The following is an 18,403-nucleotide window of genomic DNA, read 5'->3' on the forward strand; positions in this document are numbered from 1 at the left end:
GAAATATGTTAAATCTTTGCACAAAGACTTACTTTTTAATTATGTCTCATAATATAAATAGGACACATAGGCGACAGGACACATTGTTAACTCTTGCATGGATTGTTAGCTCATGCAAATAAAAAATAATCATCCTCCAACAAAAAAAAGAATAAAAAATTATTAAAAAAGTCTTCATCACAACAACCTACGTTTTTTCTTGATCAGGTGAAACTAAATTTTATTATATATTTGAATGGCAATCATTAAGAAATATTGCACACCATAACAGTGAACTCAACATATTTGACAGTCAATTTTTATACTCCTTGACAGTAGGTTATCGAAAGGCAAGGCAAGACTGGTGTGATATGCTCAGATTTTCTGGTTCTAGTCAGAATTCTGGCAGCAGCGTTCTGGATGAGCTGCAGTTGTCTAATGGTCTTCTTGGGAAGGTTGGTGAGGAGACCATTACAATAGTCCACCCTGCTGGTGATAAAGGCATGAACAGGTTTCTCCAAGTCTTGACTGAAAACAATTCATCTAATTCTTGCAATGTTTTTAAAATAATAGTATGCTGATTTAGTTACTGCTTTGATATGACTACTGAAACTAAGTTCTGACTCAAGAATCACACCAAGATTCCTGACTTGATTTTTAGTTTTTTTGTAGATAAAATACTGACAAGAATAGGACATTTAAAATAATGTGTCCAAAGTCTCCACCACAAAAGAAAAAAATCGTCATGATGCTTGATGCATGGTGATAAACCATTTTTTATTTGCAGGGATTGTTCAGTTAGTAAAACGTTTCATTTTAAGAGCATTTAAATTGAATTTTAAAACACTTATTCAGACTTTATTCAGATAAATTTAATATAGATAAAATTCAATGCATTTTTTTTTTATTTAATTGTTATTTCAGAGGATGTTATTTTGAGGACATCAAGGCTATTTCAAGAAAAAAACACAGGATGCTCAAAATATTTGCGTGAGATTATTAAACGGTTTCCCTTTTCTAAAGAAAATTGTTAGAAAAAAAAATTCTATCATCGATGGACATAAAATTTACATTTTTTGGCATTTTTCACCAAAAATTTACATTTATTTCAATTTATAGTTTTCACATGACGTCACACCCTTATAGGAACGCCCACCTGGAGGGCAAAACGAAGCTATGCTCCACTGACAGACAGTTATTTTTATACAGATTGCATTAATAGTAATGTAGTAAAATGCAGATATTAAAAGGCAAAATTCAGTAAACACCTTATTGATGATGTATATTTTATACAGGCAAGAAGATAAACCCAGAATATAAACACAATGTGCAAAGTTTCACATTAAATGGTTTCCCACGAAAATAATTATAAGGAAAACACTGAACCATTAAGAGGATTGTGTTCATATTTCAGCCTCATCTGCTTGCCTGTGTAAACTATGCATCATTAATATGTTGATTACTAATCTTTAATATCATGGTTTTAAATATATTAAGGCACTTAAAGTGTTTTTTTCAACGTTTTGTCACACTGTTTAATGATTGAAATATTGCCACGGTTGCATAATATGCATTGCAAATGGCAAAAACGTGCATTTTGTTCACATACAGTATATGGCACCAGGTCACCAATTTCCTATTCTATGCTAATTTTTAAGCCAACCATAAAGTGTTGTTTAAATTTAGAACAATATTTTGTCCATTTATTTATGTATTTGCCAAGTAGACACGTAACATGATACTACTTGAGCAAGAGAGAGAAAATTCAAATACAGCGTAGCATTATGGTAGTTGACGTTCTACACTGCTATTTGCTAGAAAAATTCGCTCGTTAGTGGAAAGCTACATTGTTTTGAAAAAAACCACACCCCTAAGAAATATTTTAAAAAATTATTCACATCTCTACTTTTGTACATTATGCCCCCAACTTGTTTTTATTTCTGCAGAATGCAAAATAATTTATTTTAAAGAATGCCATGGTCAAAACAACATTAGAGCCCATTGACTTTCATTGTATGGACAAAAACAATTGGTGAGTAAAGGCACAGTATGCTTGCTGTCTGCACCAATTAGTACTGACCGGATCCACAACTAGCCCTACTGCTGCCCAGCACGCTTGTAAGGTGTGAGTGTTTACAGGACACTGCTGGTCGTGTTGATTTTGCGGTTGGAGACTGTGTGCCTCAGTGTGAGGCGTTGATTAGGAGGGAGTGATCAGGTGGGAAACGCTCCATGAAGAGGTGCAGAGGTCGCTCATTATCGCTTGCTTAACAAAGAAAGCATTAGAGAGGAGTGTGAAATCTGCAGTCGTTTGCATTGATTAGTGAAGGGACAGGAGGGGAAGAGACTGTTTGATCAATCCATAAGTGCTCTGACAGCCTCATGTGGGTCTCCTCACACTCTTCTCACAGCTCAAAGCAAAAGCAGTCTGGCTGGTATTCTGTGGAAATGCCTGGGTGAGTGGCACTGCACCACTTTGGTGGAAAAGGGACAATGAGAAGACAGTCAACTCATATGCAACTTTCGCCGACCAATATAAACCTGATATATATACATCACACTATTCAATTTAATGCTGCGGTCCGTAACTTTTCTGTGTTCAAAATTTACAAAATTTATATAATCAGTGGGTACATGATGAATACATTTTCCAAACCGTGTTTTTGGCTTTTGCTGACAACACTAGTTTTACATAATATTTACTACATTAGAAATCATTTGAAAACATGTATCAATATGATTTTTTTTTTTTAGATTTAGTTAAAATATGTGACTATTCAATTTAAAGAAATTTCGGTTTATTTTACATAATATTTACTAAATTAGAACAGCAAATGAGAAAGTATTGTATTGCTTAACTTTGTATTATTATTAATATAAAAGTAAACGCAACAATTCTTTTCAAATTTCATTTACTTTCTTTGTTTAACAGTTCTGTCTAATAATTTATAAGACATTAAACAGTTAAACAAAGACTCCATTTTATTTAAACTAAATAAAATGGAGAATGAGAGCTCAGGTGATAGTGTTCTCAGCGTTGCCAAAATAAAACAAGTCTTCCTTTTGAAACTTGTTGGGCAAAGAGAAAAATGTAGCAGCCACTACAATATTTAAAAAAAAAGGCAAATATCAGCATTGGTGATCCACTGGTCAACCACTAATCTCTGCTGCTGAGCAGTGGCTACTTGCCTCAGAGAGACAGTGAGAGGTAAAATCCTCCAGCTATGTGCACTTCTAACCCTCTGGGAAAGAATTTGGGGTGCCAGTGACTAGCACAACACAGACCCCTCACAACGACCAGCCGAATGCCACAGAGCTTAAAGAGAATAAATATTGGCAGAAGAGATGGCTAGGGGTGGAGGGGAGGGTGGTGGTTTTAAAGACGGTTCAGCACAGTAAATGAGGGCTTCCCATGGAGAAGGTCATGTAACAATAACAGCTTCACAAGCCAAATCCTGCCAAATTCTGATTCTAGATGCCTTCTTTTTGGTTGTTTTGCTACATTACATTTAGTCACTTAGCAGACACTTTTATCCAAAGCGACTTACAATGGAACCATTCAAAATCAACAAAAGAGTAACGATATGCAAGTGCTATAACAAGTCTCAGTTAGCTTTTTTAGCGAAGTACATTCAGTACAGTTTTTTTTTAAATTATATAACAAATAAAAAGAAAACAGATAGAATAGAAAAAGAATAGAGCAAGCTAGTATTAGAGGCCTTTTTGCTTCTGTGAATTGTATAATAAATAAATAAAAAGAAACCAACAAGATGGATAGAATATAAAAAGATTATAGTAGCTAGTGTTAGTGTTTTTTTTTTTTTAAAGATAACAAGCAATCAGTAAATTAATAGAGTGCTAAGTCTAATAGGGGTATTTTTTTTAAAGAATATAATTAGAATAGAGACTGCTAGAGTAAAATGTTCAAATAAAGATGGAAGAGATGTTTTTAGCAGATTCTTGAAGATGGCTAAGGACTGAGTTGGGCAGGTCATTCCACCAGAAGGGAACATTTAATTTAAAAGTCCGTGAAAGTGATTTTGTGCCTCTTTGGGATGCCACAAAATATATATATATAATATATATATTAAAGCGACGTTCACTTGCAGAACGCAAGCTTCTAGAGGGCACAATAGTATGAATTTATGAATTTATGGCGCTTTTCAACTGCGTGGTACGACTCAGCTTGGCACGGCTCAGTATGGTACGGCAGGGCTCGGCTCGACACAGTTTGAATTTTCAACTGCAGTTTAGTATCACTTTATAGTGGGCAGGATTATTCACATGTCGTTATAGTAGCACCGCATCTACTGCCATGACTCCTAAAAAAACTTTTTCATTCTGCATCACTCCATCAAGCTCTCGCTGGATCCGCTCTTCTGCTGACAATGAGAGGAACTTCTTTACTTTCGCAACAGACAACGAAACTTTTTGGTAGTTAAAAAAAGGTGTGCTCGTTCAAAGCAGTTGCGTTCAATCCTTCGCTGGCTGTGCTGATTTAAATCTAGCGGTTCTTTTGTGTTTGTGTCGCAAGTTCAGTGACACACGTAGTGACGATTCTCTCTGGCCAATCTCCATCCAATCAGCAGAGTTTACACATTATGTTTTGGTAACGGTACAGTTCACATGGAACCTCAACCGAGGTGGTACTAAAAAAAGTACCAGGTACCATACCCAGTGGAAAACCCCCCAAAAGTAAACCATACCAAGCCGTACCATGCAGTGGAAAAGTGCCATTACATAAAGGAGTGCAGAGCCAATGGTGGTTTTGTAGGCAAACATTAATGCCTTGAATTTTATGCCAGCAGCTATAGGTAGCCAGTGCAAATTGATAAACAGAGGTGTGACGTGCATTCTTTTTGGTTTCATTCTGGACAGAACAAGAGCTTGACATTCTGGATTAATTATAAAGATTTGATAGAACTGGCTAGAAGACCTGCCAAGAGAGTACTGCAATAGTCCAGCCTGGACAGAACAAGAGCTTGAACAAGGAGTTGTGCAGCATGTTCCGAAAGAAAGGGCCTGATCTTATTGAAGTTTAATAAAGCAAATCTGCAGGACCCGACATTTTTAGCAATGTGGTCTGAGAAAGTCAGCTGATCATCAATCATAACTCCAAGGTTTCTGGCTGTTTTTGAAGCAGTTATGGTTGATGTGCCTAACTGGATGGTGAAATTGTGATGAAACAATTGGTTTGATGGTACTACAAGCAGTTCTGTCTTGGCAAGGTTGAGTTGAAGGTGATGGTCCTTTATCCAGCAAGAAATGTCTGTTAGACATGGTGAGATGGGAGCAGCTATAGTCAGATCATCAGGATGGAATGAGAGGTAGCGTTGAGTGTCATCAGCATAGCAATGATATGAAAAGCCTTGTTTCTGAATTTCAGAACCTAGTGATGCCATGTAGACAGAGAAGAGAAGAGGTCCAAGAACTGAGCCCTGTACCACCGCGCTTCCCCCGCGTTGCGACTTGGACTCCTCACCTCTCCAAGATACCTTGAAGGACCTATCTCAGAGGTAAAACTCATACATATCCAGCAAGATAAGGATTGAAGATTTGTGTATTTGCTAACACTCTGGTGGTTAACCGTGCCAAAAGCAGCAGACATATCCAGCAAGATAAGGATTGAAGATTTGTGTATTTGCTAACACGATTCTACATCCAAAGTTGATTTTCGATTAATATTTGCATTTTGTTCTGAACAAGAATAAGCACACTGGATGAATGAGACTGAAAATTGCTGAATGTCTTCTGTCTGTAGATTCATGGGTGTTGTGGATTCTGCTCACCTGCGATGGAGTGACTCGGAGAACTTCAAGCTGGCATAAATAAACTCCTTCACTTGAGAGTAGATTTGAGGCACTGATTGGGACATGGGCAGCTTCTTTGGAAATTGTTGCTGATTAAAAAAAGAAAGACAATAAAAGGTGATTCATGTCCAGTTGATAAGAACATATATTCACAACCCATTTTCCAAATATATACTGGTGTATGTATATATGTATATATATGTGTATATATATATATATATATATATAAATATATATATATATATATATATATATATATAAATAAAAATAAAAATGGCTTTCTTGGAAAGAATCTTTTAGAATATCCATCAGCATATTAGTTTAATTTCTAAATCACTGGATTATTGGCTGCTGAAAATTCAGCATTGCCATCACAGAAATATATTACATTTTAAAATATATTAAAACAGAATTCAGTTTGTTTAAATCATCAAATGTTTTATAAGAGACTTCATACATTAAAAATAAAGAAAAAGAACATAATAAAACATAAAAATCTTATTTATTCCAACCTTTTCTATCTCTGCATCATGGAAGGGGAAGCGACTGACCACGGCCTTATACTCCTCTTCATTTTCCACTGGAATGGGGCTGTAGTTGTCCTGCTCAAAAATATCCCTGTTTCAGCAGAGGAAACACAGATGTCACTGTATAATGCAGAATCTACCCATATCAATTCACTGACACCAGAAACAATGCCGTTGTAGTTCAGCTCACCTGAACACCAGGGCCCATTTTTTGAGCAATGTTTCATTGTACTGATCTCTAACCTCAAACAAAAGGTCAAAAAGTCTGTTGACAGGGAAGCCATAACCCTACAAAACCAAGGCAATTACAGAATCAGAATCAGAATGAGCGTTGCCAGGTATGTTTACACACATGAGGAATCTGTTTTAGTGACAGAAGCTCCACAGTGCAACAAAATGACAGTGACAAGACAAGACAAAACACACTAAAAAGAATATTATACAAATATAAAAAAATAGACAATGCACAAAATAGCAAAAACACAATATACAAAGTAGACAATTTTATATGTACAGGTATGTTATGTGCAAATTTGAAATGTAAATAAGTATGCGTGTTAAATAAATGTATGATAGTGTTGTGTGTTCCACGTTTTATTGTCAAGTTAGTGTTTGGTGAGTAAGCAGCAGAAATTATAACTGAAGTTTTTAAAATGTACAGCATATAGATATCCTGATATTAATGTTCGATATAAATATTAATAAAATCTAAGTGTAATTCAAGTGAAATCGACAGATATACTTTAAACAAAACAAAGTTGGAGAATACCTGTAAAGTGTCTGCAAATATAACTATCAGGTTCTTCAGTTCCAGGACCAGATCGGGATCACTGCAGTAGGACTAGTGGGTTAAAAAAAAAATAACGATAATGATAAGAATGACAACAAAATGGTGCATCTTCACATTAGCAGTCTTCACAAATGTGTTTAGAACATAAAGCATTTATGGGTGAATCTTTTAAAAAAATGTGAAGGTCATTTACCATAAAGAAATATTATATATATATATATATATAGATTTAGATTTAACAGATAGATATATATATTTTTTAACTGATAACTTTTGAATGATTGTGTGTGTGGAGAACTGGATGACGTTTGTACTTAATTAAATATATTATTGCAAAATATATTTTCCTTCATTCTTTTAATTTTGGTTTGAAATATGAGCCAGACATTCTTTCCTTCGATTCACCCCTAAAACTGCACAATAATACCTTGTGTTATCAATCCATTCAAACACAGGATCCAAGATCCAATGAATCACATTTCTGCAGACCAGATCAGTTTAGGTTTAGCGTTTACCTCTAAATGGGTAACTCACAGCCAGTCACTCATTGATCAAATACACTTGTGTCTTAATGAGTCTTTAGGTTACATTAGCATCTAAATGAGGCTGTCCAGCCCTCCCCCGCTGCTGATGGAGGAGGCCTGTCCGTGAGCTTAAATAGGAGAGAGCAGTGATTGACCCAGACAGGGGAGTGATTACTGACAGGATTAGTCAATGTCTGAGCACACTGGCCTGCCCACGCACTGCCATATGAAACCACACGGCACTGATCCAATCGCTGAGCATCTATGATAATAAGTGTCCAAACTCCAACACACTTCATTACATCATTAAAAAAAATCTCTTTTTGCGACTTCTATAACAAGAAGAGACGCCAAATTAAAGATGTCTTGATGAACTTATGTTATTACCCTCTTTTAATACACACTTTTTACTTTATTAGGTAATTAAAAAGAAAAAAACAATAAAGAATACTATAACCACTATAATATGCAGTTATTGGGTTATATTTTAATAATATTTTAATGTTAATTAGATTTTTCATTATTATCTTTCTTTTTTATTTACTTTTTAAAAATAAGTAAAAGGTTCGTTCAATTTGGTCAAATTCATTTATTTAAATAAAAAGTAAATAAATAATAGTACATCTCAATATTAATTACATTAATATAAATACTAGAAATATCATTTAAATATAATAATAAGTAAAAAAAAATACAAACAAAAAGAGGGACTTTAAATACGTCTGAGGTGTATATATATATATATATATATATATATATATATATATATATTATGTATATATATATATATATATATATATATATATATATACACATTAGTGCGGTCAAACGATTAATTGCGATTAATTAAATTTTTCTTATATTTTATATTGTACATAAATATATTGAATATATAAATATAACATTTGTCTTATATATATACGTATATATATATATATATATATATATATATATGTGTGTATATATATATATATATATATATATATATATATATATATATATATATATATATATATATATATATATATATATAGTAAGTTTATCTGGAATGGTAAAAGAAACGTGCCAACTTAATGGCGTTCTCAATCAATTATTAATAAGTTTTTAACTAGTTAATAATTTACAGTTAACTGCAGATGTGAGTTACGCTATGAGAAACCGCTATCAACATTAACATAAGGCTGGCAGCAGCTTTAGCCCCCACAAAGATCTCCAGAGCCTTTAACCTTGAGCCAGACGAGTCTCTTCCAGGTTGGTGGGGTTTGATAGTGAGAGTGGTTGTACAGGAGCTGCAGGTTTGATTTACAGCCCCTTGCACTAGTGTGATTCTCTTGTTAAACATTTAGATAGGGCGCAGTGGCCTGCCTCTCAGACGTGGGGAGTGAGTGCGTAAATCACACGGTTAAATAAGCACTGGTCAGGCTGCAACACACGCCGTCACTCCACACTTCAGGACGTGATGTACTTCATTGACAAGCATTTGGACGAGAACACAAACACACACACGTGGATATATGACCCCTAAAACAAATAAAAGAACGTAGAATATTTTCATAGGATACTATTTAAATTTCATTACTTTAAATTATTTATAAGGTTATGTGTGATGTAATTATTAAATAATGATATTATTTAAAAATATAATTATTTTACATTATATATCTATTATTAATATTTATTATATTCATAATTTATATTTATATAATTCATATTTAGGTGTAATATTTATTTACTTTTTATTTAAATAATATAATTACACAAGATCTAATTAAACTGGAACTTGTTGAACATAAGCAAATGAACAAGGAAGATTGTTAGGTTATTACAGGTTAAATTTCTTTTTTAAAAATGATAAAATATAACATGCTAACTGCAATATTATAGTGGTTGTTTTAAGATAACAAATATATTCCAGGAATGCCTCATGATAAACACATCATATTTTCATATATCATCATATTAGTCATTTTTTTGGTTGGTTTAATAAAAAATAAAACTTTTGTGAGTGTATAATTGCAGCCTGAAAGCATGTATTTAACTTTGAGTTACACACTTAAGGTTCCCAAGTGTTTTGACCAGTGAATCACCATGACTTTTTGTTCTTTAATTATTACAAAGATTTTAAAACATTTTTTTTAAAGATTTCTGGTGTCTGGTATTAAACATTGTAATTTTTTTCCACAAAAATAACAACAACACAAAAAACTATACAAGAAAATACTCTTTCACACTTTAACATTTTAATTTTTTTAAATAAAAAATGTAAGATTACTGGAGTACATTTTACAAGAAATTACTACTTCAGTCTTTCTAATTCAAAAGTACATGTTTAATATGCTCCTTGCCATTTCTCTGCAATTATTTGTGAAACTACCCAGAATTTCTGAATGAAAATGGTTTCAAAGTAAATCCTACACCAATTTTTTTTTTCAGCGCAGGCAGCTCAGGAGCTAAGAGGGCTTTAGTCGTGTCTTTCAGTGAAGTTTATTTTCAAAACAAGGCATTTGGAATGATAATTGGAAGCATTTCCTGGTGAGCCCTTTCAGCGGCGATCCATTCAATCTGATCTAATGGAGAGGTCAGTTGGGCCTAATGAGGACAGATTGCAACAATAACAGCAGATTAACTGTGAATATTCTAAACTGCTGGGGCTGAGAGTGTGTTTGGAGGGCCAGTCAGTTGTAAATCAGTGAGGGATTATGCAAATACCCTGCGGCTGAAGCTCACAGCCTGAGTCCTGCGGCCTAAACAAAGGGGTCAAGCCTGCTCTCTCCCACTGCTAGCTAACTTTCAATCACAAAAAAGAGACTTGGGCCAGAGCACAAGGGAGAGAGAGAAAGAGAGGGGGATTTCAAATCTCTGCATGAGACTCCTTAGTGCATCCCCCGCAGTGCTGGACTTGACTGGGACAAGTGTGTGTGTGCGGGACTCACGGAGTGTGTGCGGAGCACTGCGATGATTTTGGACAGGGCCATGTTCCACAGTTCATCTGTGAAGGCTCTAGTCACCAGGCCTTGTGTGGCGTGTAGTATGTGATCCTCCACCACAAAGAACCTGCAAAGCATGAGAGGAGTTGGGTTTACTTCATCAACTTGAGAAAACTATACAAATAAATCCAGATTTAACTTACCCGACAATCTGATTAAAGTACTTCCTGTAGCCCTCCACTGTCTCGTGCTGAAGTGAAACACATTCAATTAAAAAAAAAATACATTAAAACAAATCAAACTGTTGGGATTGTACAAAGAGCAATGAATACTAACCATGTTAGACTGAGGCTGCAGTACTAGTCTTGCTTGTTTTTTTCTTTGCTTCCTATAGTAGTTTTCAAACGTCTCCCTGTCTCCCTATAAAGAAACAGAATGTGGCATTAAAAAACAAATTAATATCAAATTTAATTTAATTAATTCAAGAGCATTCAACTTGCACGGCATGCAACTGTTCATTTTACCCCAGAGCAAACTGCATTTGCAATTAATCAGGATAAGGCAACCAAGACACGGAATGTTTTCTAACGCAAACTGTTCCATCACTGATTGACTTTAGCAATTAATTTTCAATTTCACTCGTTAAGTTGAGCAACACCCTAGCAACCACCCACAGTACCCTAGCAACTGCATAGCAACAACTTAGCAACCACCCCGGGTAACCTAGCAACCACATACATAGCAACCACCCCGGGTACCTTAGTAACCGCATAGCAATCCAATAACAAATCTTTTAAATGTTTTAAAACTTTTTCAAACATTCTGGTCAGGCTTTCTCAAGCTAACTTCAAAGTTTGTCTTGAATAACTTTTTTATCTAGTTGTTGTTGTTTAACGACGCTTTCTATTAAGCTCTTTTGTGGTGTCTCGTGACGTTTGTTTCAAGGGATTCATACTCCAGGACTCCGCATCGCAAGTGCAATGCTGTATCAGGTGGGCAAGTTTACTAAATCAGAAAAGCCATTCATATGAAGCAGGTTATGCAATGCAAATATCAAAAATGTACACATCAATCACTATGGTAACAGTATTTTGAGGTCATAATATAGTATTGTGCAAGGAATTGTGTTGAAGCTTTTATTTTTTCAATTATTTGCCTCATTATTGTAATTTGTGAAAAAAGGAATAAAAGTGGTTGTCGTTTTGCTGCATCTAGTGTTTATTTCAGCTGGAAACTGAAGTGAAATTGTATGTATAGGTACGTTTATATGTGGTTTGACTGAAATTTAGGCAAAGTGTATTTCCAAAGAACTGGAAACATACAATCTCTCTGAACGCAAAGCACCTGCGTCCCCTCTCTCTTCTTGGTGTGGCTGAAGAGTGGCCCTCGGCCCTTGCCAGCACCTGGGAGCGCTCGGGTAGCACAGCGGTCAAAAGCGCTCGTGTTCTCATTAACTGAACCATTGAGGGGAAAGCCCTCGACTCATCCTACGGCCAGTGAATGCACCGCAGTTTGTGCACAATCTGAATGCCGAAGCGAAAGAACTTTTCTCACTGCTTTGTTTTTACGGCAAAAAGGGGGTTACTGCTCGGTCAGTCCCATTAGATGCTGCAGTCTGACCCTTTTGTTGGCGTGTTTAAGGACTTGGGATTAGTTCTGACTAGATGAACGATGGCACAGAGCGCTAACAAACTCAATCTCACCTCTCCACAGTTTGCGTTTGGTTTAAAGCAAAAATAATATTGATGACATAACTCATAACTCTGGAAATCCCTTTGCTTATATAAGCCATTAATGTTAGAGGAGCCACTTTGAGAGAAAAGCCTTTCAATGAAAACGCACTGTCAACTCAATTACAAACAGATCAACAGGAATGTTTCTCAATAAAACACATATTGTGTTCTACTGCAGAACCCAAACAGAATTTCATAACATGTTATGGAGACAGGCTGTTGATATATTGGTTGTTCACTGTGTGCACGGCATATTTGTAGTAAAAGAGATGCTGGGAATTACCAAAACAGTGTAGATGTGAAGACATCGGTAGACTGGCGAAAAATCCACCAGATCCTGCGCCGTCAAGACCTTAAAACGAAAACCGACAAGGTTAAAGAAACATTTCCTGGCCCAAGTGACTTTACTGGCAATAGATTAAACAGTGATGCTTCTACTAAATTTATGATGTTTTCAGAAGAGATCTTTGAATTGAACAACATATAAAGATTCAACAAAATATCCCTTCAAAACATTTTTAAGGCATATAAATATATTATTATTTTATAATTTGTTATACAAGAACAATTATTAGAATTTTTTTATATTGTGGTATAAGCAATTATTAATCAATTAAGAAGTAATTATCAATAGTTTAATTAATAAAACAATATGTACAGTAATTAATAAAATACTGTTATAATAAGTGCAAAATAAGTAAAATAAGCAAATAAGTACTTTTTAAACTATCTCTCTGTATATATATATATATATATACACACACAGAGTTTTATTTACAACTTCAAAATAAACAACAAAAAATAAACTCACAAACCACATATTTAAATAAAAACTTCAAAATAAATAATAACACACTCACCGGCCACTTTATTAGGTACACCTGTTCAATTGCTTGATAACACAAATTGCTAATCAGCCAATGGCAGCAACTCAATGCATTTAGGCACCTAGATGTGGTGAAGACGACTTGCTGAAGTTCAAACGGGCTGGTCTGAGTATTTCAAAAACTGCTGATCTACTGGGACTTTCATGCACAACCACCTCTAGTGTTTACAGAGAATGGTCTCATCACCAAGACATGCAGAATACCATCTCTGAACGCACAACACGTCGAAGACTAGGCAATCTTAACCATGCCCGAGCGCACTTGACCTCCAAAGCCCAGTTCGTTTGACTAATGTGATCACTCTGTGCTGCGGTTGGGCACGGTTCGTTTAGCCGTCCCTGGCTCAGAGGTGGGCCAGAGTGCGGTCAGTAGGGCTCGGGTGCGGTATGCATGTGAGCGCGGAACTTCTGATACGTACAGCATGATTGCGTGTACATTTATTAGCGGCAAAAGTGATCGATCTGTAAAGCAACATATTGTGAGAGGGCCATGTGTTACCGCGTACCAAACGACTCAAAATAATAAACCACAAAGTTAACAAAACGATGCACTCCATTAAAATCTATTCAGATTGGCGAGAATGGAAGTGGTCTGTGTTGGAGGAAATGTGGGGAACTGTTGGCAGATCATTTTCATGTATTCTGGAGCTGCCCAGCCATTCAGTCATACTGGCAGGAGGTAATACAAGTAATACATATAATTTTCGGTGAGGGATTGATTGTTCTTTTTCTACAATTTATCTGTGCAATTTAGCAACTCATTTGATGAAGAAAGATAAATACCTTTTAAAGATATTAGCAGCCAGCAAGAAAGCTGTAACAAGAAAGTGGCTACAATTAGAACCTCCGACAAAGACTAAATGGCTGGACATTGTAATCAGTGTCCAAAATATGGAGAGGATGACGTTCGCATTAAACTTAAGGATGGATAAACACAATGGATTGTGTTGTATCATCTGAGATATACTTCCATCAGTATGTTTATGTAAGAATGTATAGATAAACAAATGAATGTTCTGTTGTTTAGATGTGATTTTATGTTGTGGTTCTTTTTTTTTCCCTAAAAGATAAAAAATAAAAAGAAAGTTACAAAAAAAAAAACAATGCACTCCACTGTTCTGAGCGAGAGCGCTTCTCTGCTGTCTTCACCTACTATAGGAAACTTCCTATTTCCCACTAACGAAGCTGTGATTACAAGCATGTTGCATTCTTTTCTGTTAAAAATAACAACGAACAGTGGCTTGTGAATGTTGATGCTTAGCGTAAATAATTTTATCGGGAGTGATGCTGCAGTCTTAGGCCCTCCCCAAATGCTCTCATTGGTTGAGACACGTGATGACGGCCATCCCAAGCCAGTGCTTCAACATCCCAGCTCTCCCATGACCCATGGTTTGTCTGTATGTGAATTCAGAGCCAGTGAGCAACAGGCTTTCAAAATAATAATAATAATAATAAAAAAAATGCGCTAATGCACAATAAAATAATTTTCAGCGTAAATCAATTAATGCGTTAATGTGACAATAACCCATTAACTTGCCCAGCCCTAATTTTTACTTTTTACTGTAATTAATTAAATATTCATTAAAAATATTACTGACAAGCATCAGAAGAAAATGTTTGCATTTATAAAAAATAAATAAATGTGATGATTCAAAATTCATTTTCTTTGTCAAATATAATTTCAGGATGAAGCAGGGCTAAAGTATGGTGCCTCATGTTTATTTTGGGCTCGATGATATTCTCAGAATGTACCTCCTCATCCATCTCCTCTTCATCTGCTGCCTCTGTGCTCAGGCCGTTGTGATGGAGGGGTGTTCGGCCGTTCAGACCATACAGAGGTTTGGCACAGCTCAGCGTCACCTGCTTCTGCACTTCACTGTTAAACGTACGGTGCTGCTGAGCCTGAGAGAACAAGGTGATGAAGAGAAGATCAAAAATAATGCCAACAGCCTCTCACCGCAACTATAGTTATCTACATACATGTGCAAAAATATTTAGTACACATTATCTACATTTCAAAACCAGGTGTCTACATAGAATATTTTAAAGCATCAGGGTTTTGCTCAGGCTGTTCCACAAGGTAGGCAGCATTAACATGCAAACAGCAAGCTCTGATACGCAGACACCTATGTACAGCCCTCCAAATCAGTCACTTATAAGAATCCGTCTCAGGAAGCAACCATAGCCTAGAATTTTAAACCTAGATTTACAACAGCCTATTTTAATAAAATAAAATAAAATTAAATTAAATTAAATAAAATAAAATACCTGTCTCATTGCGGTTTCACCAATTTTATCCGAGTGCTTTCTGATACTCTCCAAAAAGTCTTTTAGGTCGGACATGGAGATCTCCTTAATCTCCTCTCGGAGTTTAGGAAGCGTCTCAGCCATGATTTGGCAGAATCTGTACTGGCTCACTCTGGGAATATAAATGTTTTCTAGCTGCTCCATGGTTTTCAATGCAGAGTAGTATCTGAAAAGGAAAAGAATCATGTGAGACACCGGTTTACTATTCCCTAAAATCCCCTAAAATCACTGAAACATCAATTTGATAACAGCAATGTGATGATCAATAAAGGCTAAGATGGTGTTAATATTCTTTAAAAAGCAAAAATCTGGGTTACAGTGAGGCACTTACTAGGGCTACTATGATACACTGATATGGAGTGATGCATTGATCAAATGAATAATGATACGATGCAATGACAACACAGAACACACAAACAATGATATCTATATTTTTAAGATGCACCTTTATTTTGACACTCATGTTCATTGACTGTTTTAAACATTTCACAGAGGTATCATTAAATATTTGATAAGTTATAATTGTTATTATTATTATTAAGTTATAGCAACCAGTAGGGATATAGTATTAACAATTCTGGGGGAGCTCAGTTAAAAGTTTGTGCTGCATTTGTGAGTTAATAAAAATTTAACTGTGTTAAGCACATAACATCATAATAATCTAATCAAATTGTAATTGTATTGCGGCATATCTGTAAAAATCATATCTCTGGCTAAGAGAATCACTGTCAGATTGTATCATGATGAAAGTAAACGGAGCCAATCTGTACTCACTGTTTCAATAGTACAGCCACTAGATGTAAACCATATGTGCATTAATATGATTTTAGTGTGATTAGTCTGTTCACAAGTCTGTTGCCATAAAACCCTAAAATAACTGTAAAAATGACAAGAACAACTTTACAGCTCAAACTAGATTTAAGAGGAGAATTAACACAAGCATTTTTATAAAAATTAAAAGCTTGACATTTCAACAAATACATGCCCTATTCACTTCTGTTGAAAAGTGTAACTTTTTTAAAGAAAACAAAAGACGAGTCAATTTTCTGTTGACCTAAATGTTGTTGATTTAGCTTAACTTACTGATCTCAGAATGTTACTATAACTGTCAGAGTTTTTGTGTTTACGGTTGATTTAGCAACTTAGCAACTGTGTGGCCACAGGTGGTTGTTTATCAGCATTGAATAACTACAATACTACCACAACAAACACAGAAGTTTATTAACGGCTTGTGTTCCTGTGCTCTTCACACCCAACTCATTATATATTTTGCTTGTATTAATTAGTGTAGTGTCCAAATTCATGGAAGCATGCCGCAATCAAGTCATGGGAAAGCATAGGGTTTTTTTTTCCATTTATATCCAAACTTACTTTCTTTTATTTTTTTATAACCAGGATGCACTAGTAGTCAAAAGTTTTGAATAATTAAGAAGTCTCACCAAGGCTGCATTTACTTAATCAAAAATACAGTAAAATAAAAATAACTGGTTTCTATTAGAATATTCATAAAAATAAAAACAACCTTCTTCAAATAGAATTTTCAGTATCATTACTCCAGTCTTCGGCAAATATTTTGGGGTAAGTAAGATTTAAAATAAGTAAGTAAATAAATATATAAAGATATAAATACTTTTATTTGACAAGGATGCATTAAATTGATGAACAGTGACTGTAAAAACGTGTTTTTTTTCATGAAAAAGAATCCCAATGATCACCATTTTTACAAAAATAGCAGCACAACTGTTTTCAAAGCTGATAGTAATAAAAATAAAAAAAATATTGTTTTACTGTATTTTGTTCAAACAAATGAAGTCTTTTTGAGCATTAGAAAGCATTAAAAAAAACTTAATTATTCCAAATATATCCGGTACTATGTATGCCAAACTTGCACAACAATGTCTTTCCATATTCAATGTACTTATACGCTTATTAACCTGTACCGCAGTAGCCGGTGGCTCTGAATGCTCCCTGACCTCACCGTTCTGAAGTGCGCGTGCGTCCATGTGGAAGGCCAAAGTGGCGGCCTTCCCAGCGAGTGCTACATGTGAACTGTGAAAGAATCCCTGTCTGATTAGACCATGTCCCAGCCTAGTCATTAGCGCGCAGTGGCGACACACAGATTAATGGAAAAACACGTTGCACTAATTGCCTCAATTTGGAGGAGGCCTGTCATGGGCCTGCTGGTACAGGGCAGTGCTGTGAAGAAGGGCACACACAAGGTCAATTGTCTTTGCGTTTGAATAGTTTATTTATTCATGATGTGTTATGACTGACTAAGTAGACATTATTGGACAAAGAAGGGTCATTATTTTCAAGTTCAACGTGACCTTACACCCATCCCTTCATTCTAGGAGATGACCGAACACTTCTTTAATATATATATACACATACATACATACATATATATATACATATATATATATATATGTGTGTATGTATGTATATATATATATATATATATTAGAGTGTACACTCTTATATATTTTTAAACTATTACAAATTTTCTTTTTACAATTTTCCATTACATACATACATATAAAGTAGATCGTTTTTAATGATAAAAAATTCTAATGTCTATTTATTTTATTAAATAATTAAATTTGAGTTACCAATTATATAATATTCAGCTGTTATTGCATGACTTTCACCCCATTTAAAAAAAAAAAACAAACAAACTCTGAATCATAACATCGAACAAACAATACAGCAAACCGTAAATAGTCTCTTAATTTTTCTCATATTTTACACTAACTGTGCTGTTGCTGACTACACTGATCAAGCTCACACATTCAGTTATTATCATACTGTAGATATACATGATGATGAGAATATTTGTTCTTTTTTTCTTTATGGAAAAGTTAGGCTTGTCGATAACTAAAAATGAACCTTTCTCCTAAACATACGGACACATGAATAAACA

The 18,403-nt window shown here is 35.0% G+C and overlaps 1 protein-coding gene across 4 annotated transcripts in view; it reads right to left on the reverse strand.

Annotated features, from left to right (window-relative positions):
* LOC109099862 (exocyst complex component 6-like) overlaps positions 1–18,403 on the reverse strand; it is a 45,994-nt gene that overhangs the window by 15,566 nt on the left and 12,025 nt on the right. For all 4 annotated transcript variants that reach the window (XM_042735088.1, XM_042735087.1, XM_042735090.1 and 1 more), the window contains exons 6-15: positions 15,445–15,649; positions 14,929–15,078; positions 12,574–12,642; positions 10,894–10,977; positions 10,761–10,807; positions 10,564–10,684; positions 7,086–7,157; positions 6,507–6,604; positions 6,302–6,407; positions 5,769–5,878 (exon numbers count right to left, since the gene is read on the reverse strand). In XM_042735088.1, coding sequence (XP_042591022.1) covers positions 5,769–5,878; positions 6,302–6,407; positions 6,507–6,604; positions 7,086–7,157; positions 10,564–10,684; positions 10,761–10,807; positions 10,894–10,977; positions 12,574–12,642; positions 14,929–15,078; positions 15,445–15,649 — 1,062 coding nt within the window. The remainder of the gene's footprint in view (positions 1–5,768; positions 5,879–6,301; positions 6,408–6,506; positions 6,605–7,085; positions 7,158–10,563; positions 10,685–10,760; positions 10,808–10,893; positions 10,978–12,573; positions 12,643–14,928; positions 15,079–15,444; positions 15,650–18,403) is intronic.

Source organism: Cyprinus carpio, chromosome B12 (assembly GCF_018340385.1).
Source record: "Cyprinus carpio isolate SPL01 chromosome B12, ASM1834038v1, whole genome shotgun sequence".
In the NCBI taxonomy this organism is placed as follows: domain Eukaryota; kingdom Metazoa; phylum Chordata; class Actinopteri; order Cypriniformes; family Cyprinidae; genus Cyprinus; species Cyprinus carpio.